General features: G+C 40.2%; 4 protein-coding genes, 1 long non-coding RNA gene and 1 pseudogene across 7 annotated transcripts; 4 read left to right on the top strand and 2 right to left on the bottom strand.

The window, feature by feature from the left end:
* The first annotated feature begins 467 nt into the window (after nt 1–467).
* Nucleotides 468–4,727, top strand: LOC116198585 (protein NRT1/ PTR FAMILY 3.1-like). The gene is made up of 5 exons (XM_031528771.1): nt 468–735; nt 820–1,037; nt 1,510–2,072; nt 3,499–3,899; nt 3,988–4,727. The coding sequence occupies exons 1-5, from the start codon at nt 648–650 to the stop codon at nt 4,467–4,469; spliced, it is 1,752 nt and encodes a 583-aa protein (XP_031384631.1). The 5' UTR covers nt 468–647; the 3' UTR covers nt 4,470–4,727.
* A 143-nt stretch (nt 4,728–4,870) lies between these two features.
* On the bottom strand, nt 4,871–5,934 carry LOC116198586. Of its 2 annotated transcripts, none has more exons than XR_004155346.1 (3): nt 5,824–5,934; nt 5,131–5,234; nt 4,871–5,033 (listed from the first exon to the last, which is right to left on the bottom strand). It is a non-coding gene; the product is annotated as an uncharacterized LOC116198586 (long non-coding RNA). The 2 variants fall into 2 exon arrangements; XR_004155347.1 differs by having other exon boundaries at nt 4,871–5,017.
* Nucleotides 5,935–11,771: 5,837 nt separating this feature from the next.
* Nucleotides 11,772–12,384, top strand: LOC116200619 (annotated as a pseudogene).
* A 975-nt stretch (nt 12,385–13,359) lies between these two features.
* Nucleotides 13,360–14,489, top strand: LOC116200618 (protein NRT1/ PTR FAMILY 3.1-like). Its single transcript, XM_031531450.1, has 2 exons — nt 13,360–13,666; nt 13,796–14,489. The coding sequence occupies exons 1-2, from the start codon at nt 13,360–13,362 to the stop codon at nt 14,149–14,151; spliced, it is 663 nt and encodes a 220-aa protein (XP_031387310.1). The 3' UTR covers nt 14,152–14,489.
* Nucleotides 14,490–15,905: 1,416 nt separating this feature from the next.
* LOC116201174 (ACD11 homolog protein) lies at nt 15,906–17,964 on the top strand. Its single transcript, XM_031532305.1, has 4 exons — nt 15,906–16,552; nt 17,151–17,323; nt 17,440–17,585; nt 17,668–17,964. The coding sequence occupies exons 1-4, from the start codon at nt 16,262–16,264 to the stop codon at nt 17,772–17,774; spliced, it is 717 nt and encodes a 238-aa protein (XP_031388165.1). The 5' UTR covers nt 15,906–16,261; the 3' UTR covers nt 17,775–17,964.
* A 255-nt stretch (nt 17,965–18,219) lies between these two features.
* LOC116201175 (proteasome subunit beta type-1) lies at nt 18,220–21,388 on the bottom strand. 2 transcript variants are annotated; one of them, XM_031532307.1, is made up of 9 exons: nt 21,325–21,388; nt 21,198–21,235; nt 20,973–21,037; nt 20,734–20,841; nt 20,234–20,315; nt 19,300–19,429; nt 19,078–19,220; nt 18,901–18,987; nt 18,220–18,568 (listed from the first exon to the last, which is right to left on the bottom strand). In XM_031532307.1, the coding sequence occupies exons 3-9, from the start codon at nt 21,017–21,019 to the stop codon at nt 18,494–18,496; spliced, it is 672 nt and encodes a 223-aa protein (XP_031388167.1). In that variant the 5' UTR covers nt 21,020–21,037; nt 21,198–21,235; nt 21,325–21,388; the 3' UTR covers nt 18,220–18,493. The 2 variants fall into 2 exon arrangements, with proteins under 2 accessions (XP_031388167.1, XP_031388166.1); XM_031532306.1 differs by having other exon boundaries at nt 21,198–21,339.
* Nucleotides 21,389–22,622: the final 1,234 nt, after the last annotated feature.

The raw sequence follows: 22,622 nt of genomic DNA, 5'->3' as shown, positions 1-22,622 counted from the left end.
AAAACTTTAACCGCATCCCTTCTATTACAAGGCAAGACTAAAGTGGACAGTGAAATAAGATATTATTCGGAACTTAATTATTTCCGGCCGAGCAAAAGCGCGATTACCTTGAATAGTCCTTCTCGTTTTTTAAATTGACCTACCACAATCAACGTGGGTTGATTCAAACAATTCGGCGTTTATTTTTTTTAAATAATGTCTAGGCTTCATGTTTTATGAATGGGAAAAATTCACACTAGGAGAAATTTATCTCTTAGTGAGCCAATACTATTCAAACTAGATTAATCGGGATTTATTAAATTTCCGAATAACAGAGTGCACACTGAAAATTGACCCGCCGCGGCCATGATTACTTTGCATGCTTCCTTGCTACATATGCCAACCAAGAGAGATCCATGTATCACATGAATCGGTCTTAGAGCCAACTTTAGGTAGGCAACAAACCTTTTCTTCTTCATTTATCTTGAACAAAGCTCTAGAGTTTTCTCACTTTCTGCTTTTCAAGCCAGAATTTGAGCTCCACCACGACTTTAGTTACCACACAAAGCCAACCCTCTCGAGGTCTGTTGGAAAGCTCAGAAAACCTTCCCATGCGAAAAGCCTATAAATAGAGAGAGTGAGAACTAACTTAGAACATAAAGTAGAAGATGAAAGTAACTGATGAAAGGATGGAGAAGATGGAAGAGAAAGAAAGGAAACAACAAGGAGGCATCATCACAATGCCCTTCATCTTCGGTAATTTAACTTCCTTATTTTCTTCGGACGGGAATCCTTCCTCTTCTTCTTGATACTGATTGAATATGCAATGATTCGGTGCAGCCAATGAAGTTTGCGATAAGTTGGCTGTGGTGGGATTCAATGCGAATATGATAAGCTACTTAACCATTCAGCTGCATATGCCACTCACGAAAGCTGCAAACACACTCACCAACTTTGGTGGAACATCGAGCTTGACACCTCTCATCGGGGCGTTTTTCGCCGATGCATATGCCGGCCGGTTCTGGACGATCACAATCGCTTCTCTTATCTATGTTATAGTAATTAACTCTCTATCAATCTAAATCACTTCCTATTAAAATTTATTTCTGAAGTCTACGAAATGATAATATTATGGATTCCCTTTCTTCTTCATCGAAACATGGGTTCTTCCCAGCTTATCTCTGATCAACTATGTTTATATTGGCTAATGAACAGAAGGAAATTATGGTGGCGTGATAAAAACAATAAAATACCGGAAATAAATTATTGAGTGTCAGAGATGATGCAATATCAGAAAGATTTTTTTGTTAGTAATGAATGGCAAGAGAACAAAAGCCTTTTATATTCATATGATCTATAATTCCGTAAATTAAATTTCTCTTTGCAATTAGTTTGGCCAATTTAATTCCTTTTTATTTTTCAGTAATATTATATATGTAGCGTTTTGCTCGGTGGATATTACGCGGTTAGGATGTATGTGTCGGCCCAACTATTGTGTGACTAATTTGAATTACTTAATCATGAACATAGGGAATGACATGCCTAACCCTCTCGGCCTCGCTTCCCCAACTGAGGCCACCACCGTGTCAATCTGACCACCATCCGTGCCAAGAAGCCAACACTGGGCAGCTATCGATCCTTTACGTGGCCCTCCTGCTCGGGGCAGTAGGTTCAGGTGGGATCAGGCCGTGTGTGGTGGCTTTTGGGGCAGACCAGTTCGACGAGTCGGACCCTAGACAATCAACCAAGATATGGAAGTACTTCAACTGGTACTACTTCGTCATGGGTGCCTCTGTTCTAGTGGCGGTCACGGTGCTCGTGTACATCCAGGAGAATGTTGGATGGGGATGGGGCCTTGGGATCCCGACTGTCCTGATGTTCCTGTCGGTGGTGGCACTGGTTTTTGGGTACCCACTGTACCGGAAGATGGAGCCGGCAGGGAGCCCCTTCACACGGTTGCTGCAGGTGTCTGTGGCAGCCTTCCAGAAGAGAACTCTCCCGGCACTCGAGGATCCATGGATGCTGTACAAGAATGAGGAGCTCGATGCATTGATTTCTATCGATGGGAAGCTAGTCCACACATCACAAATGAGGTGATTCCTTCTCACCTGTAGGTAGTAATTAATTACGGAATTGGCATTAATCCTGGCATTGATTGAAATTTTTAGGACAGCGTTAACGACATTTTGTGGAACATACAGTATGGAAGGGCCACCATTATAGCTATAACCGTATTTTCGGCATCGATAACTGAATTTTAGGAAATCATGGGTGGCAGGGAATGACAAATCGTAAAATAGATTTCCTGTTACTGATGTCTTAATAAGCATGTCCTGGAAATCATTCTTTCAAGTGGATGACGTAAAGAAGTTCATTCTATTTAGGACAATGCTTGGGTTCAGTCGATTGAAAATTCAGTTATCCCCAAATACGAAATACTTACTCTTGTGTACAAGAATTTTTCATTTTGTATAAAAACTTTTTGTACACAAAAACCCAAGGCTCTTGTACAACAAGAGTAAATGTTTTCTACTTGGGCACCCAACTGAAAATTACGTCACTGGTTCTAATAATTTCCCCCCAAACAAATAAGAGATTTGTTCCAAAAATTAGGATTGCTTCATCTTCTGTCATTGTCAATTCTAAAGCATAGTGAAAGTCATTGGGATTATTGTTACTAACTTTAGGTTTGTGTCCATGCTGTGCTTCGTCGTTTCCAACAAAACTATAGCCATAGAACGATTCCCTGACAACTCTTATGGAAGAAAACACGGATGTCTAAGGTATGTGCCAAGTGGATTCCATGGAACTGGCTTTCCAAAATGATAGTGTCGCTGGGCTCTGGGCAATTATAATTAGCTAATTATTATGTCCATTCACACGAGAAAGAGAAAATATGTCTTTTAATTTGATGCAGACTATGACGTAGAATGTGCTGGTGTCACTTGTTGGGAGGGAGAATAACATTTAATACTCGATCTCCCGACTGGATTAGTCAGACTCCATTGTGCTCTGGATACCAGGGTACACATTGAAAAAAAAAAGTTTCTTCTTCTGTTCTGTTTCTTTTCATTTATTGGTTAACACAAACTCCATAGAAGTTCCTAGCATCTCAAGGGACATAAGCCGGTCGGTGAATCGCTCCCGTTCCCTTAAGAAAAGGTAGAATTTCCGGCATCCTAGTGCAAGGTAAGTTGCAGGGAAAAGATGAAGATGAACAATCTCATGGACATCATATAGGTTGTCATCTAGTGTATGTACAAGGAATGACTTGGGATCACTTTTGTCTACTAACACATAATTATGTCCATATACTTATGTGACATACAAGAACTCTAAAATGGCACTATGTTGTTAGTGTCAGAACTCTGCTTTTGATTTCTTATAACCAGTAAAAGAACAAAACTTCTGGCTGGCAAGAGAGCGAGCGGCTGCGCTATACTCCTTTTCTCAGAGCATGGCGATAACCGATGGCTGTTTAGTGAATGGATAAACTGAATAAACATGCTCTTCGTATAGGTTTCTAGACAAAGCAGCCATATTGACTGAAGAAGACGACCCTAAGGCTCCAAACCTATGGAGGCTAAGCACAGTCCACAGGGTGGAAGAGCTCAAATCACTGATAAGGATGGGGCCAATTTGGGCATCGGGTATCCTCTTGATCACGGCGTATGCCCAGCAGGGCACGTTCTCCCTCCAGCAGGCCAGGACCATGGACCGGCACCTGACCACCTCCTTTCAAATCCCGCCGGGCTCCATGACTGTGTTCACCATGACCACCATGCTCCTCACCATCGCCTTCTACGATCGGGTCTTTGTCCCCATGGCCCGGAAGTTCACTGGTCTTGAAAGGGGAATCACATTCCTCCACAGGATGGGCATCGGGTTCGGGATCTCAATACTTGCCACTCTCGTCGCAGGTATAATCCATCATTGCCAAACATAAATAGTAATGGTCTCTCTGAGCTTTGCATTGACGGTTTGGGCATTTTTCTTTCAATGCAATAGGTTTCGTCGAAGTGAAGAGAAAACATGCCGTAGCACTTGCACCACATAGTCTAACGAGCATCCCTAATTCAACCTTACCGATTTCGGCCTTCTGGCTGGTTCCTCAGTATGCCCTCCATGGAATGGCTGAGGCCTTCATGTCCATCGGTCACCTTGAATTTTTCTACGACCAGGCTCCAGAAAGCATGAGGAGCACCGCCACGGCACTGTTCTGGATGGCAATCTCCATTGGGAATTATGCAAGCACCCTCCTCGTGTCCCTGGTGCACAAGTTCACCGACTGGCTCCCTAATGATAACTTGAACAAAGGGAAGTTGGAATACTTCTACTGGCTAATCACTTTCCTACAAGTTCTCAATCTCATCTATTATTTGCTCTGTGCCAAATTCTACACTTTCAAGCCGATTCAGATCCACAGAACCGAAGGCAGCAGTGACACAGACACCAAAGGAGATGGAGTCGACCTTGTTAGCCGAGTTTAGTCCTATCCGATCTCGGTTAAGGCACAAATATAAAGATATGGCACCGGTGCATTCATGTTTTGGAACCTTTTTCTCTTTGACGGCATAGCATATAATAATTTTATCATATCGCAGATCAGCAACCATATGAGCTGAGATGCCTAATGTAAGATGTTCAATCAGAAAATTATATATGTAGTATATGTATATACGTGTATGTATGCAAGCTGTTTACTGTGACTAAATACGAATTAATAAACAACATATGTACTTGATCAATGTTCGAGCATACAGCAGGGCCCCTCATCTTTCACGGTATCTCACAGGATAGGGTCTCCAGCACCTAATTCCATGATTCAATCCCATGTATTGAGAAGAGCGACCAGCACAAAAACATCCAAACTTCCATTCTGTCTGGAAGGATTCTTTTATTATCGATCCGGTCCATTAAGAATCTGACCTCTTGCATAGAGAATATGAAAAGGAACCGCCCGCTAGAGGGTTGCTTCAACACCTTCAACTGCACTTCTCGTGCCATAGTCTCCACAGGCCCATACAATGAGTAGTACCTTCAAAAGACAAAAACTTTACCCGGAACTCCACTTTTAAAGAGAGAAAAATGAAGTGGAAGAATAGAATAGTGAGAAAATCAGTTGAAACAATTATGCTATCAACTACTCACACAATGTAGATCTTGACTGTAGACATGGCTGAAATTTGGAAGCCGCAAATTATCAACGATTAGGCCACTCAAGGAAGCATAACAATATGAAAGTCTTCCCTCCCCTGCAAGTGTAACGAGCTGTGTGTAATCTCACAAATTATTCCCTCAAGAAAGAAAGGAGAAAAAAAAAATCATAGGAAGGATCATTAAACTCTTTGTATTATTACTGTAGTCCCCATAGCCTGAAAAAGTCGAGTTGCCAATCCAAACACAGTAAAGAAATAACTTGGACATTTGGTTCGTGATGACAAATTAAAGCAGTGGAAGACAATGCTTCTGATTACTGCAAAGAAAGTATTTCATCAAGTAGGAACTCCACTCATTACCATTACGGGCGGCTGAATAACAGATACGGCAAGTCTCAATCATCAAAGAGTCGATAGAAAATATGATTGTGGATCCCAGTTTTGTTCTGATTTGTTTCCTTCATTTTTCTCTCGAACACTGATGATCAATCATTGTATTTATCATCACTTCAGAGCATCAGATAAAGGACAAAGCCCATGAAAATGAACATGCAGTTGATTTTCAACCAATAAACTCATGAACTGAGAGCAATTTTCTTCTTCCTAGAGAAAAACCACCACGAAGTAAACCCGCAGCCGAAGCGTGTATAACGATTCTCTCAGGAAAATGGAAATCAAAACTTACCTTGAGTGAGGATTCATAGAACAGAACAGAGCAGAACCGAGCAGGCCAGGCAGCGGGGGAGGTTGGAGAGAAGCGATTAGGGGTGATCGGTTCCGATACCCTGTATTTTTCACGATATCCTGACCCTATCTTGGAAGGACAGGTTCCAAGATTTTGAAACCGAACCCTACCCTATTGAATCATGAAACCAGAACCTACCCGAAACCTGTATTATACCACAGGTTTCGAGTATCCTATTGGAACTTATAAATTTTTTTATCTCGCTAAATAAAATCGAAAATGTCACATAAATAATCAGTAATCACGCCAAATAGAATATCAACAAAATTTAGATTAATTCACAACAACAACAAAATAATATGTCTCATCAATCCATCGACAAATTAAAATTTCATATTACGATCTCACACAACAATATGTCTATGTTCTGATTCATTAGATGAGACTGTAACTTTATTTTTTCCTTTTTTTTTAATAAATAACTGATTCCGAGTATCCTGTAGGCAGGAACCGAAACCTGAACCGATTTTCAATGGTTCTTGATTTTAATACCCAAAAACTACCATATTTTCAATACGACCTACCCGGTATCCATGCACACCCTAGAAGCAATGCGCATATATATATATAGAGCGTAGAGGTAGAGGCAAATCTCACTGTCGTTTCTTTTGTCATCATGTCCACGTGGCAGAGCTTTGCCATAATACGACAAGCTGGGTCCCACGTAGCTGTTTGGTTGACTCCGTACGCACAAATAATTTTTCCTGTGAATGGTGGCACGTATCATGCAGATGTCACTTTATCCGTGCTTTACAATAGAGGAAATTTAGGTATTTTTCCTTTTTATTCCTAAATCATCAAACGATAAACAATCTATTTATATTATATTAATATTGTTTCCTGATAACTCGAGCGACGAGAGTCCTCCATTCATTCCATATTAACTTGTCACGTTAATTTTTTCACTCATTTTTTGACTTCTCATTGAAAGTCAATTCGAATGCGTGCATATGGAAATATCTATTACAACAAAGAGGAATTTATTTCGCCGGTTTTTCATATGAAAATAAATTAGTCTTTAATATTATAGCAATTTATTTCCCCGATTTTCATATGGAAATAAATTAATCTTCATTATTCCTTTCTTATTTGTTATGTTACATTTCCATTTGATCTAAAAGAACGAGAGAATGATCAGAATTATGGGGGACCGGAGTAGCCAAGGCTGTGACATGCTTCCGTGCTAGACTTTTAATTAGTGGAGCCCGACAAGCAGTTACCCGCCCGTTCCATTACGGGCTCCAAGCAGTGCTTGCTCTACGTCGTGGTCGACATTGTGATCACCACAACGTTCTCCTTTGCCCTCCCATCCAAGCCGACCATGACCGCCGCCGACTGATTTGGTCATCATATCATTCTTTAAATAGATTGATTTGTTTTGAAATAGAGACTATGAGGTTGTTTTGGTTTCAGTGCCAGTTGGATCTCTGCTTCCAAATTGGCTAGCTGATGGACCTAATCAAGTCTTTCACACCAATTAATCTGCTTGAGTGCGTCGATCTGTGAGCGGGGACGACATTTGTGCATTATCAAGCCGTCTGTTGGTTGTTCTTGAGTCTCTGGTTTATATAGTGAAGCTATATCGAGCTTAATATGGAATAGAATGTCTGGCAGTTGAGGTATGTTGTTGTGACTTTTCTTTTTTTCAGTTGACATGCTGATTACTTTTTTCTTTCTAAAATATTTGATAGGCATTAAAACATCCCGAAGGACGATTGTTAATGGGAAACTCTTATACATCAAGATACAAGTTGGGAGCTAATTATATTTTATGTCGGCAATGAATCGAGTCAGTATAGCATAAGAGGTCCAAGCCATAGAAACTATGGTGTAAATGTTGTTCCAACAGAAGAGTATACAGGAAAGTATGCTTGCAGTTTTCTAAATATGCGTATCCTTATGAGTTTCGGATGAATTTTTATACTCGGACTTTCGATAATTTAATCAGTTGGTGGATTCATGGTTGATTGGGGACGTGAACATAATAATGTTGGACAAAAGGACGAAAATGCAGTGTGCTCTTCTTTACTTGTTAGAAGCTTGGGTTCTCTACGATGATGTAATATTTAAAGATTATTCTATTAATGTTTATGAATTTAATTTAAGATATTAATTGAAATTATTACTGTAATTCTTTTTGTTCGTTGAGAGCCCGAATCAAGGAAAGCCTTAATTAAAGAATCACCGCTGCAATCAAAATTTTCTGATCAAGGAAAGCCAGTAATCAAAATCCTCAAGGGAAAGCCAAAATTGACGGAGAAACGTTGCATGCATTGGTGAAGGAAAGTTTCATATATTTTATTATTTCCTTCTCCCTTTTCAAATCTCTCTATTGACTTTTTTATTTCTTTGTGGTTTTCATTTGAAAGGAAAGTACGGAGGAATCATTTATTCTTCAGAGTATATATATATATACACGTACATGTACACCAAGATATTATCAATGGAATATTATTCTCCAAACTTAAATTGTTCCTTGAAAATCCGTGCATAGTAGAAAAAACATGGATGATGGAATGATATAGAGAATATATTTTGTCAATTTACATTCTAGATTTAAGAGCATGATTGTAGATTTTTGGAAAGCAATAAAATTGTGAATATATTTATAAAATATCAATAATTAAATTTTAAGTCGTCATTTCATTACATTTCTTAATATATTTTACAAAAAAATAGCTAAAATAAGTAAAAGAAGGCATCCGTGCAACAAGCAGGTAAAAAAGCTAGTTAAAAATTGATAAATGAACAATAAATAAATTAGTACTGCCTATAGTAGTTGGAGTAGGAAACCAGTTTTTTTTTTTTGTGCACGAGATTTATATCGTATCAAGCTATAAAAATTTAAGTTTCTTCTATTTCCTCATTTCAACATAACGAAAAGGTTCCGAGTCCTACATCTGAGCCGATGAATGAGGTTCCTCTTGTTGCGCCTGATATACGATAGTAGAAGACAATATGAACGAAAAGTAAAAGGGACACACCACCAATCGAGTTAAGTTGGTCCCACCAAAATCCATTTTACCAAGAAGGATTACAAGACGACTTCAAGCTTCCCAATTTACGAAAGGAGACAGGAAAAAACCCAAATTAAACTGCTACGTACTCCACATGTGAAAAAAGAAGGATCAGTCACTTAGGGGCGTTTGATTTTAGAGTTAAAATAACTTTAATTTTGATTTTGATTTTGATTGTGGAAAAAGACAAATGAGATGGTATTATAAATTTGACTTGGGAAACGTCTGTTTTTATTGTTTAGTGGGTAGAGTTAAAATCAAAATCACGATTCTAAGATCCAACCCAAATTTCAAACGGGGCCTTAGATTTCTCGTCCAATGAAGACTCTGCAAGATCGATTGCTCGAGCAAGGGTGCCCGCCTTGTTCTCGCACTCTCTCTGCTCGTCGCGAGGATCGCTATCAGCAACGGTGCCCGGTTCAGCTTGAAGGTGGGCGACTCATTCTAGTCGCTTGTTCATGTCCTTGTAAGAGTACATCGTGATATATCGGATTCCTGTTGGGAATACAATGGTCCTCAGAGCAAGGGCAATGTCCATGTCTCCCGAGAACGAGATCCAACCATTGTTATCAAAACCGGACCGGACCGGCCGGTTCGACCGGTCGGACCGGGAACCGGCACCAAGTCCGGTCTGGTTCGCCTAAAAACCGAAATGGCAGCTTTGAACCGCCGGACCCATTGAAACGGCCGGTTTTAAGCAAAATTTCATTAAACCGGCCGGTTCTATGAGTTTTTATGGGTTTCCTATTTAATGTAAAAATTGATTGGTTGTGTAAGGATTTGAACTCATGACCTCTTGCTTTTCATATTAGCATACTACCAACCAAGCCACCACCACTTTTTTGTTCTTTTAACTCTACTTTTAAGTACTTATTAAAATAAAATATTTATTTTGAAGTAAGAAATATTAAATATAGATACTTTCTTATACTATTGTTATATTTCTTTAAAATCATCATACTTTTATCTTAATTATCATAATTTTTTTAATAATATGAATATTTATTTTATTTTAAATAAACGAGCGGTCCGACCCATCGAACCCCCGGTTGGACCCATAAACCCATGACCCCGTACCCCTTCCGGTTCATCATCCGGTCCGGTTCTGATAACACTGGATCCAACCAAAACCACCGCCGTAAGGTCCTCGCCTCGTGACTTCAAGTTCATCGATCATCTCCATGGCCTTCACCTGACCAGGAGAATGGACCGAATATGTAAATAAAATAAAAGGAAAGAACTCCGGATGCAATATATAACTTGTCTGCAGCTCAACAAGCCAAAACACAAGAGGGCTAACACATCTGTGATGGTCTCTTTTTTGCTTCGAACCTCTGTGATGGTCTCTTATTTTACTTTAACCGCATCCCCTCTATTAAAAGGAAAGACTAATATGGAAAGTGAAATAAAATATTATCCGGGGCTTAATTATTTCAGGTTGAGTGCAAGCGCGACTACCTTGAACGGTCTTTCTCATTTTTAAAATTGACCTACCATGACCAACGGGGATGGTCCAAGCAGTCGACGTTTATTTCTCTTAAATGAGATCTCAGTTTCGAATCTTATGAATGAAAAAAAATTCACGCCGGGAAAGTTTTATCCTTAGAAGGCCAATCCGACTTGAACTGAACTAATCGTCGAAGCCTATTGAACTTCCGCATATCAGAATGCACACCAAAAATGGACTTGCCATGGCCATGATTACTTTGCATTCTTCCTTGCTACATATACCAACCAAGAGAGAGATCCGTGTATCATATGGACCAACAAACCTTTCTTCTTCCTTTATCTTGAACAAAGCTCTCCAGTTCCCCCACTTTCTGCTTTTCAAGCCAGAATTCGAGCTCCACCACGACTTTACTTAGTTACCGCACAAAGCCAACCCTTCGAGGTTTGCCAAAAGCTCAGGAAACCTTCCCATGCGAAAAGCCTAGAAATAGAGAGAGTAAGAATTAACTTAGAACATATATCAAAGTAGAAGACGAAAGTAACAGATGAAAGGATGGAGAAGATGGAAGAGAAAGAAAGGAACAAGCAAGGAGTCATCACAGTGCCCTTCATCGCAAGTAGAATGAAGTTTGCGATAAGTTGGCTGCAGTTGGATTCAAAGCGAATATGATAAGCTACTTAACCATTCAGCTGCATATGCCACTCACGAAAGCGACAAACACGCTGACCAGTTTTGGTGGCACCTCGAATTAGTTGGTAAATTTAAAATTATTGTACACTGACCAAAAAAAAAAAAACTATATGAGTGACGTACTGCCCAAGTTTCACATGAAATTGTTAGTCAATCTTTTTCCTTTTTTTTTCAGTTAGTGACGCAGCGAAACCTAAATTGCGATCTATTAATTCGCGCACGAATATCAGATAACAACCTTCTATCACCTGTTGATTCTACGAATACCAGGAATAGGCATCAAATTCGAAAACAAATCCAAAATTGAAAGAAAGAGCACGGTAGCTCCACAACTTTATTGATAAATCCGAAATTCAACTCCCTCAACCCTAGGGTTGTACAAAGCTTAAATAGGTCTTAAAAACGCTTAAATTGCACAAAAAACATTAAACTTTTCTAAAATTGTAAAAACGTCCTAAATAACATAAATTGCATGTTTGATGCCATAAACGATGGAATTTGCCTTAAATATCGAAAATTCACAGCAAAACTGTGAGTTTTGCTCCGGATGCCGTTTCATTCGAAATAGAGACGTCAGAACCTATTTTTCTCTAGGTACCGACTTGCCGCCTCTTCTATCGCATCAGTTAGTCAAATGTATATGTCCTACCAATTGTGTGATGGATTAACTTCCCGGGAAAAAAAAAACTATTGTGTGATTAATTTGAATTACTTAATCACGAACTTAGGGAATGACATGCCTAACCCTCTCGACCTTGCTTCCCCAACCGAGGCCACCCCATGTCAACCTCACCACCATCCATGCCAAGAAGCCAATACTGGGCAGCTATCGATCCTTTACATGGCCCTCCTGTGTGGGGCAGTAGGGTCGGGTGGGATCAGGCCCTGTGTGGTGGCTTTTGGGGCGGAACAGTTCGATGAGTCGGACGCTAGACAATAAACCAAGATATGGAAGTACTCAAAATGGTACTACTTCGTCATGGGAACCTCTGTTCCAGTGGTGGTCTCGTGTACATCCTAGAGAATGTTGGATGGGGATGGAGCCTCAGGATCTTGACTATCCTGATGTTCCTTTCGGTGGTGGCGCTGGTTTTTGGGTACCCGGTGTACCGGAAGATGGAGCCTACAGGGAGCCCATTCACGCAGTTGCTGCAGGTGTCTGTGGCAGCCTTCTAGAAGAGAACTCTCCAGGCACAAGAGGATTCAAGGATGGTGTACGAGAATGAGGAGCTCGATGCCTCGATTCCTATTGGTGGGAAGCTAGTCCACACATCACACATGAGGTGATTCCGTCTCACCTACAGGTAGTAATTAATTAAGGAATTCGCATTAATCCTGGCATCAATTGAAACTTGTGGGACAGCGTTAACGGCATTTTATGGAACATGCGGTATGGAAGGGGGAATCATTAGAGCTATAATCACATTTTCGGCATCGATAACTGAATTTTAGGAAATGATGGGTGGCAAGGAATGACAAATCATGAAATAAGATTTTCTGTTACTGATGTAAAGAAGTTTGTTCTATAGTATTACCCAAACAAATAAGAGCTTTGTTCCAAAACTTAGGATTGCTTCATCTTCTGTCATTGTCAATTCCAAGCATAGTCAAAGTCCCATTGGGATTATTGTTAGTAACTTTAGATATGTGGCCATGCTGTGCTTCGTCGTTTCCAACAAAACTTTAGCCATACAACAGTTTTCCCTGACAACTCTTATGGAAGAAAACATGGATATCTTAGGAAAGTGCCAAGTGGATTCCATGGAACTGCCTTTCCAAATTGATAATGTCACTGGGGACTGGAAGAAATTGCTGGTGTCAAAAAGAAAGTTTCTTCTTCTGTTCTTTTTCTTTTCACTTAAGGGACATAAGTGGGTGGATCGATCCCGTTCTCTTAAGAGCTGATAGAATTCCCGGTGTCCTAGTGCATGATAAGTTGCAGGGAAAAGATAAAGATGATCAATTTTATCAATATCGTATAGGTTGTCATCAAGTGTATGCACAAGGAATGACTCAGAATCACTTTTGTCCGCTAACATATAATTATGTCCATATACTTAGGTGACATACAAGAGCTCTAAAATGGCACTATCTTGTTCCCTGTCGGAGCTCTGCTTTTGATTTCTTATAACAAGTAAAAGAACAAAACTTCCGGCTGACAAGAGGGCGAGCGGCTGCGCTATACTCCTTTTCTCAGAGCATAGCGATAATTGATGACGGTTTAGTGAATGGATAAACTGAATAAACATGTTCTTGGTATAGGTTTCTAGACAAAGCAGCCATATTGACTGAAGAAGATAACCCTAAGGCTCCAAACCTATGGAGTCTAAGCACAGTCCCCAGGGTGGAAGAGCTCAAATCACTGATCAGGATGGGGCTGATTTGGGCGTCAGATATCCTCTTAATCACGGCCTATGCCCAGCAGGGTACGTTCGTCCTCCAGCAGGCCAGGACCATGGACCAGCAACTGATCGCCTCCTTCCAAATCCCGCGGGGCTCCATGACTGTGTTCACCATGACCGATGCTCCTCACCATTGCCTTCGACGATCGGGTCTTTGTCCCCATGGCTCGGAAGTTCACTGTACTTGAAAGGGGAATCACATTCCTCCACCGGATGGGCATCAGGTTAAGGATCTCGATACTTGCCACTCTCGTCGCTGGTATAATCCATCATTATCAAACATAAATAGTAATGGTCTCTCTGGGCTTTGCGTTGGCTGTTCCGTTCGGGCATGTTTTATTTCAATGCAATAGGTTTCGTCGAAGTGAAGAGAAAACATGCCGTAGCACCACATAGTCTGACGAGCGTCCCTATTTCAACCTTACCAATCTCGACCTTCTGGCTGGTTCCTCAGTATGCCCTCCATGGAATGGCTGAGGCCTTCATATCCATCGGGCACCTTGAATTTTTCCGGACCATGATCTCCATCGGAAATTACACGAGCACCCTCCTCGTGACCCTGGTGCACGAGTTCACCGACTGGCTCCCGAACGATAACTTGAACAAAGAGAGGTTGGAATACTTCTACTGGCTGATCACCTTCCTACAAGTTATCAATCTCATCTATTATTTACTCTGTGCCAAGTTCTATACTTTTAAGCTGATTTAGATCCACGGAACCGAAGGCAGCAGCAACACAGACGCCAGAGGAGATGGAGTTGAGCTTGTTAGCCAAGTTTAGTCCTATCTGAGCACAGTTTCGGCACAAATATAAAGATATGGTACGGGCAAATTCAGGTTGTGGAACCTTTTTCTCTTCGACTGCATAGCACATAATAATTTTATCATATCGCGGATCGACAACCATATGAGCTGAGATGCCTAATGTAAGAAGTTCAATCAGAAGATTATATGTTCAGTATATATGTATATATATACACAAACACGTATGTATGCAGGATGTTTACCGTGACAAACCCGAATTAATAAACGACATATGTACTTGATCGTTGATCAATATACAAGCATACTAGAAATTAAATTTGTTGCTCCTTTTATTTTCTTTATAAAACTAGTCATAGAGCCTGTTCATTGCATGGGATCATACTTGTTCAGTTTTTGTGCTTAATTCAATTTTATTATATATTATACGCATGTTTTATTATAATTTGTTATTTATCATCATTAAAACTATATATTAGATATATATATATGCGTGACTCGATAAAGAACGTTTTCTATTTTTATAGATACAATAACAAATCATATCTATAAAAAAATGTGATTTGATTTATTGTTTAAAGCAAATATAATAATAGATCTTTTGAAACACAAAAATGATCATTTTTTATAAGTAAGATCCTACCCAATTTTAATATATGTAATAGTATATATGTCTCACCGGTTAATAGAACCATAGAAAATATATAATACATCATATATATAACATGTTATATAGAATGTCTACGCATCTAATATTATATATAGATAGATAGATAGATTTGTTCCATCTTATTATAAGAAAATTAAACCGACATAAAAATATTACCGATGAGAAAATGACATTATCTACAAACCGTGCAAGTTTCAAAAATTATATTCGAATCAAAATAAAAGTCCAATAATCGAATATCAACCGCAGAAAAGAAATCTATGAAAAAAAAATGTTCAATAATCGAATAATCATATCATTACCATTAATATTCCAGACCATTGGTCAAAGAAGTGCAAGTGCATCACAATCTTTATGCTCATCGCCTTTTTTCTTAGAGATTCATCACCTTTGCTTGATAGCGACGCTCACCCGATCACAAACACCTCAATTAATACACTTATGGAATTCGAGTCTAGGATAAAAATTCACAACTGAAAGAGATTTATCTCTTAATAGATTGATCCAATTTGAACTGAATTAGTTGGGTCTATTAATCTTTCGAACACTAAGTAGTTCACACCGAAAGAGAAGGAAAAATAATACACTTATCAATTTCTTAAAACAAAATTTAAGAAAATAAAAAATAAAAACACAAATAGATAGACTTGTTAGGGCCAAATCATATGTATTCTCAATCTGTTGGCTAAAATTAATCCCGCTATAATATCGGCTCCACACTGGATCCAATAGATGTCACTTGTATGTGTCGAGATCAATCCAAATTTTTCGTGGTTGGACAGACCATTGGATCAACTCCATATGTACATATATGATGGGATACTTCTAGTCCTAATTAAATCCTAATGGTAGCTATTTTTTGCCACAAATTAAATCCTGATGTGAAATTATCACGACAAGGAGAAGTCAACCTGATTGGGTCCCACACACAGGTGTGGACTAGGCGCGAAAAGCGGTTAGGAAACTGCCATGTCCGTTCAACCAATACATCGTTTGACTCTTCTAGATCGATCTCTTCCCTCTCCATCTCCATCTCCTCTTCCCTCATCCGCCATGGAAGAGTTTCTTTCCTCAAGCAGAGGCGGCCCGCATCTGTAGGGACCCTTCAAGCTTTTCTTCTCAATTCCTTTCTCTCCCTGAAACAAAAATCCAAAAAAGAAACCAAGAAGAATCTGATCCGACAACCTAAAAGACTGTTCTGTTATGTCCTGTTCTCTCTCTCTCCACTTTCATTTTCCCCAGCTCTCCCCTTTATTCCCTTCTCGCTATCCTAATCGAATCGTCCCGCGAGCCCAATAATTGAACCCACAAGACGGAAAATAGACAGAAAGAGAGAGAGAGAGAGAGAGAGAAGAGGGGGCTGATAGATTGATCCGTTATATGAGGGATGCAGGGGGGACTCCAATATAGGAAAGAGGAGCTGCGGGTGATGGATGCCATGGACGGGGATTTGGAGAGGCAGTTGAGGACCACCATCAAGGAGGCTGCCAGGCTCACTGCAACCACGCCACTGTCGGGTGTTGTCGAGGCATTCGAGGGGCTCGCACTGTTTGTTCGGTCCCACCGGGGCAAGGAGCTCCGGCTTGACACCTTCTGTGACGCTTGCTCCCTGGTCTCGGTCCTGTTCAATTGCCTAGGGCTCGCCTTCAAGTTTGCCGAGATGGAGTACGTCGCCAAGGTAAAAGCCAATTCCCCGACTTACTCTATTTTCTCATCAATCTGACTCCCATGACTCTGCTTTCTGTTTTTCGGTTCCATAGATTCGAGGCTTAAATAAAATCCATAAAAGGAATAAGTAGATGGAAAGAACTCAGAACTGGGGAGTCATTCATCTCTTAATATGTGATGTCTTCTCATTCGGTCTGGATCAAATGGAAGATCTCAACAAAATCAATTTCAAAGCTTGGACAATTCCGAGCTATGATTTTCTGTTTCATTCTGCATACTACGTAGTTCTCATTTGGTAATACCATATGAGGTCTGAGTTGTGGTGTTCGTATGAATGAAAAGAACATTTAACGAGACTTCTTGTAAGTTAGCACCAAATATGAAGTTTTCTTTTCGATGTTGCGGAATCCTGAAGGTCCATATGGCTGTGCTCCAACCTAAGATAAATGCTCAAGTTTGGGCATCACTTGGCCGACCAAATTACTTCTTATCACAGGAATGTTCTGGTCATGTTTTTGCTTGACCAGAGGACTCTGTCAGTAGACGTGCCTCCTTTGTATATCAATTCGTAGAGTCGGACTAACACGACATGTTGTTCTTTTCTTTAGGTGCGTGACCTCATGGAGGCATCGAAGATATACACTACACTCTATAATGTACTTGACCGCGATGTCGCAAACAGAACGGTGAAAACCCAAGGAAGCCATACTAGAAATCTACGCAGAGTTAGGCAGGGCCTCGACCTCATCAGGGCTTTGTTCGAGCAGTTCTTGTCTTCCAAGTATGTACCTTTTCACCGCTATGGCATGTTTACATTCTATTACCATTCCAGCGTCGAATGATTCTTGTGTCTAGAATTTATCGCATTCTCATTTTTGTGTTTTTGGATTCTGTCAGTGACTACTCGTTAAAGAATGCAGCAACCACAGCCTATTCTCGAGTTTGTGCCCCATATCACACATGGGCAGTGAGAACCGCGGTTTATGCAGGAATGTATACACTTCCATCTCGGGAGCAGCTCTTGCTAAAGCTTCATGAAACTGGTAATCAATCGGTTCCGTTACGTACAGATTCATGAGGTAAAATCAGGTTCATCAGGTTTAACATCGATGTTTACTGTTGCAGATCAAACAGCAGGAAAAAAGATGAGAAGGTACATGAATGCCGTGGCTCCAGTAATAGAGTACATTGACAAGCTGTACATGTCGAGGAATATCAGCCTGGACTGGTGATTCGTATGCAGTAGTTCGTAGATAGAATAAATTTGTACGTATTCACGATGCAGAATCAAATTTCTTAGAAGGGCGCATCAAATTTTGCCCCCAGCTGTTCTCACCAGAGAGAATGCACGACTGTTGATTAGCTTCAAGCTTGTACATACGATCAATATATTGGAGAAGTTCACGGAAAATTTTCAAGATATAGATCTGTTGCAGGGGTTGTCGATGTGCTAACCAGGTAATTAAGTAACATGCTTCTTACACTGACGAATATCTCGATTCGAGCCCATGAAACTAGGCCTTAAATTCATGAAGCCAATGTAGTGCTTATCATACAACAGCAGTGTTATCACAAATTGGCTCAAACCAACTGATGAGGGTTCTGCAATGGGCAGGGGAAAAACCAGCGCCATGCTGGGATAAATCTTGTCAGTCAAATCGGCTTTCTTCATAGCTATTCGAGAATAGCACTCTCTATAGGGAAATCATGCCAAAATGCAGACCTGAAGTAAATATCCTCTCAAGATAAGGCAATATGAAATCACCATCATAACATTAAGTAAACGACTCAGACCTAAAGCACCATCGGTTCCAATCCATTTGAAACTTAGGATATGACATGGTAAAACTTAAGATACTGTCAAAAGAGAAAGGCTGCAGAGGCAGAATCTCATCTCACATTCAATTCATCATCATAGGAAGATCTAATTGTGGTTTAAGCAACGATAAAATTAGTCCTTCCTGAGCTCCATGTACTCTCGCCGGATGCCATGGGCATTCAAGATGACAATTTCCACCTTGTCTCCCTATTCAATATGCACAAATATATATCATCAGGAAGAGAAAAGAATGACAATCCCATCAGATTAACCTTTACAAGCATATTTTCAATTTTGAGGAAACAGATTTACTTTCCCAATGAAGATCAAGATTTTTCGATTACCAATATTCATCCTCGGTATAATTATAATTTCAAAGCGGAAACTAAAGAATGAGGGATGTTCCAGCAAAAAGCATGACCTATCTAAAGCTGTACTTCAAATCTTGATACATTTAGAGGCGCCTCCAACACCATCTCAAGTTCTATGATTTACCCCAAAAAACTCAGAACCCCCTTACAAAAAGGCTAAAAACTTACAGTGTAAATATCTCTTTCAGTAGCAGCCGCAAAAGCGTTCTTGATGATATCAATCGCTTCTGATTCTGAAAGCGGAGTAACAGCATCCTGGAAAGGAGAAAATTCTACTATCAGATGAAATTCACAACAGCATAAAATGAAGTGACAATTTTCATAAGAATAGACTCGAGGACACACCTGAGCAGGCAAGAGAAGAGGGCTAGGTGACTTTAGCATCTTATCAAGATACGGCATAAGAAGGGTTGAAGCAGTTCCCTGGGAACTATAGCCAGCCCTCTCATAGGAACCAACAGCATCATATGTGTAGACACATCCCTTCCCTGGAAGTTTCAATAAGAAATTAAGCTAGAGAAAAGTAAATAGCCTAGAGAAAAGCAATTAAAACATGCAAACTATTACCTTCATTATCAAGGCCTCCTAGGAGGTTAAATGAATAATATGGGAAGAAGCGCTTGTAATAGAGGGTGTTAGAAAGTAGCTGGGCCATTGCAGGACAGCTCATCTGCTTGTTGTGTTGATGCTGATAAATCTGTATCCAGGTAATAAAATGCAAAGCGATGTTCAACTCTTCTGGCTGGAGCTAGGACTTTTACTAAGAGGTTAGGAAGACAAGAAGGAACACTCATGACCAGGACACTAGGTTTTCAGTTTCTACAGCTTCAATTTAGCTTAGGTTTTATAGCATCAGAGACTAGCAGTAGCCAGTAGGCCAACCCTTCTCACCGAACAACAATGAAGCAGAAAATGAAACAATTCAGCTTTGTGCCCCAAATGATAAAATCATTTACAACAAGCTGCAATTTGTTTGTAAAAAGTTACATATATTCACAACCATACAGAGTGCAATTCAATGAGGCCTGATGGACTAAATTCTATCATATCTTGGACACGTCAACACATAGCAAATGGTATACAGTTCGAAAGTTGATTAATATGAATAAGATCTCTTTGGATATTATCAATAAGCTTTCCACCCATCAATCAGATATAATTTATGTAAAGAGAGCATTTAACTATTAATCAGTACAGTTGAGAAGATCTAAACATATATTTATATATGCCCTTTAAATCTTGATTCTATTGTATGCTATATGTAGATATACACTTCAAATCTTGATTCGATTGTATGCTATAAAGACAATTTATCTATCTGTGTCCCAGGCAATGGCAGAAAAAAAATGTCATTTCCACAAAGATAAATATCAAGTGAGAGGAAGCCCCGATATCTGCAATATAACACGGCAAATCTGACCGATTGGAAATAAATCGCAAAAATTGTAGCTTTTTGACACGGCTATCGATCATTGGAAATCATAAGTCTAAGAGGTCTCACCAGGTGCCTTGCTGCCAGGAGCTTCTGCAAGGCTTTGACATCAGCTTGAAAACCAGAAGATGCCATCAGACATTTGTCAGCCCTGGTAGATCAACATAATATCAATGAAAACCACACAGCAAGCACGACAATTTTAGACTGGAATAACAAAATCTCCATCATCGAATCTTGCTTCAATCTTGAAAGCATAAGTGTTTGAATGTAAATGTCTCATTTAGGAATTGTCTACAAATATAAAACAAACAGTAAAACTGGCAACCCAACAAAAGGAGAAGCTAATTCTATGGATGAGGTCCATTGCAGGATTCATTCGACAAACAATACCCAGCCACCCCAAACCAGAAGCTGTGGTATACTGAGCCTAAGCCACTCTAACATCATTTCTCAAAGAAATCTCGAACCTTTCCCATAAGCTACCAGAAATCTCAACGCTTTAACAACTTATTCACGAACCTCAGTATCATTCCCAAAAAAAAAAAAAAAGGCAGACGAGAGCTTACAATTTGGTTATTTTGGAGTACTCGCGAGTGAGGACGTTGTAACCCGTAGACATTCGAGTGTCCGCAGCAATCACACAGTAATCAGCTCCAGCAATCGCCACACAGGATCTGCACAAGATTCAATCAATCAAACACCAACCCAAAAAGCCACGAACGCCTTAGTAACCATCATGTCCACAATCGTACACAAGCGCGACTGAGATGAGAAGAGAAGAGCGGAGAGGACGCAGGATACTCACCCTCCATTGTTGTCGTACGGACTCCAATTAGCTTGCTGCTTCGTCATCGTTGACGGCTGAACCGACTGAGACTCACAATCAAAAAAGCAACTCTGTTCAGTTCCCTAAGCTATATCGTAACAGAACATTAGCAGCAGTAAATACACCAACAGTGAAACAATTGCAGCAGATCAAACTCGGTAATCAACGACGTATCGCAAAAGCCTAAAAGATAAAACCCGTCACCTCTTTCAGTCCCAGCACAATGATGGAAGACCTCGCCCCTGAAGATCAGAGATCACAACGCTTGGCGAGAAGATGAAGATGAAGATGAATAGATAAACGAAGCGGAAGTAAAGAGGCTCCGACGTACCTTGCAGCAGCTAAAGCTATGGCGAGAAGATGAAGAGCAACTCTTTCTTGCTGGAGCGGCCAGTCCTGGTTATAAAACTGTCCTCAGGGATGACCCTTTTTACGTGTTTGCCATCGGGCCTGAAGAAATTCTTCCTTTCTTTTCTGGGCCTGGGCCTGGGCCTTGGAATCCATCAAAATTGGAAGTTCATTTTGTTCTGACACTGTTTTGTGAATCTATATTTATGGCCCTCATACTTTGCGTGCTGTTACGATTTCATCCTTTTCTGTTTTTTCTATCCCACTCCGCAGGTCAGTACGCCTTCAACCGATAAAGGATCTGCCTGTCCCCCGTCCCTTCCCCTGTTCCATTTGAACCAGCTTGACTTGTCGACCCGACTCTACATACCCGTGCAACGCACCAAAAAGAGGTGGCTGCATCGGGGAGACGGAGTTGTCCACCTCTATTCATGCCCCACACAGCTCCATGTTGCCATGTGGATGGTTTCCCCGTCTAACATCCTCTAGATGTGAAAGGCAACCTACCAAAGACAATACATCCATGACCTTCATCTAAATATCCTCGTCAAGTTAATGAGACTGAACCGAACCCCCAATGAGGATTTCCCATTCTTTGCTCATGCCTACATAACCGGGTCCTGATCGATTTGAGCGGTTCCATACTTGTTCTGACCCCATACGTTGAGCAAATCAAGGTGAAAATTAAAGCAGAGGAACCTCTTTAATTTTGTAGACCGAAAAACTCCGGCATAAGTCTTCTAAGTCAGTTGTAGATCCCATTGCTCAGCGTCTTCCTTAAGCATCTCGTCTTACCGTTCTTGATTGAAATCCGCAGGTTTAGCCATATCCACAACCAGTTCAAAACCAGGAATCCATCTGTCATTAGCTATTAATCGTGATTCCATAACCAGCAATCCACTGATCGAGTTCCCGTTCTCTTTATTTATCTGTTGGATTGTTAAATATACCCTTTTTTTCATTATAGTGTGAACTTGAGCTCGCCAGCTTTAGACTCAAGATCAAGAACTCGTGTCCTCTCAATTTTTTTTTTTCCCTTCATCGTATGAGCACATAGCGCCTCCTAATTGGCCATCTAACCTCCATCCCAATGTACCGAGCATTGATTAGTTTATTTCCTGAAAGGACTGCAACCCAAGGACCCGGGGCAACACTTCAATCAATTATTATAATTATATATATATGATTGTATATATAGTTACATGGGATGGACCTGAAACAGATTTTGCCATGTGATTTAGAATCATACCTGATCAGGAGGGTTGAGAAATCTTCATTTCC

This window comes from Punica granatum, chromosome 3 (assembly GCF_007655135.1).
Source record: "Punica granatum isolate Tunisia-2019 chromosome 3, ASM765513v2, whole genome shotgun sequence".
Taxonomy (NCBI): domain Eukaryota; kingdom Viridiplantae; phylum Streptophyta; class Magnoliopsida; order Myrtales; family Lythraceae; genus Punica; species Punica granatum.
Note: the sequence above shows the minus strand (reverse complement) of the source record. Positions and strands in the feature narration are given on the sequence as shown.

What these genes read in the sequence shown, in the direction of transcription:
- LOC116198585 (XM_031528771.1), top strand. Translation starts at nt 648, where the DNA reads ATGAAAGTAACTGATGAAAGGATGGAGAAGATGGAAGAGAAAGAAAGG. An exon ending in CTTCTCTTATCTATGTTATA is followed by an intron (nt 1,038 to 1,509) that starts GTAATTAACTCT and finishes TCATGAACATAG; the next exon opens with GGAATGACATGCCTAACCCT. An exon ending in ACTTGCCACTCTCGTCGCAG is followed by an intron (nt 3,900 to 3,987) that starts GTATAATCCATC and finishes TCAATGCAATAG; the next exon opens with GTTTCGTCGAAGTGAAGAGA.
- LOC116201174 (XM_031532305.1), top strand. Translation starts at nt 16,262, where the DNA reads ATGCAGGGGGGACTCCAATATAGGAAAGAGGAGCTGCGGGTGATGGAT. An exon ending in AGATGGAGTACGTCGCCAAG is followed by an intron (nt 16,553 to 17,150) that starts GTAAAAGCCAAT and finishes TCTTTTCTTTAG; the next exon opens with GTGCGTGACCTCATGGAGGC. An exon ending in GAGCAGTTCTTGTCTTCCAA is followed by an intron (nt 17,324 to 17,439) that starts GTATGTACCTTT and finishes GGATTCTGTCAG; the next exon opens with TGACTACTCGTTAAAGAATG.
- LOC116201175 (XM_031532307.1), bottom strand. Translation starts at nt 21,019, where the DNA reads ATGACGAAGCAGCAAGCTAATTGGAGTCCGTACGACAACAATGGAGG. An exon ending in AGGAGGCCTTGATAATGAAG is followed by an intron (nt 19,221 to 19,299) that starts GTAATAGTTTGC and finishes TGAAACTTCCAG; the next exon opens with GGAAGGGATGTGTCTACACA. An exon ending in CTCTTCTCTTGCCTGCTCAG is followed by an intron (nt 18,988 to 19,077) that starts GTGTGTCCTCGA and finishes TCTCCTTTCCAG; the next exon opens with GATGCTGTTACTCCGCTTTC.
- LOC116200618 (XM_031531450.1), top strand. Translation starts at nt 13,360, where the DNA reads ATGGAGTCTAAGCACAGTCCCCAGGGTGGAAGAGCTCAAATCACTGAT. An exon ending in CTCCACCGGATGGGCATCAG is followed by an intron (nt 13,667 to 13,795) that starts GTTAAGGATCTC and finishes TCAATGCAATAG; the next exon opens with GTTTCGTCGAAGTGAAGAGA.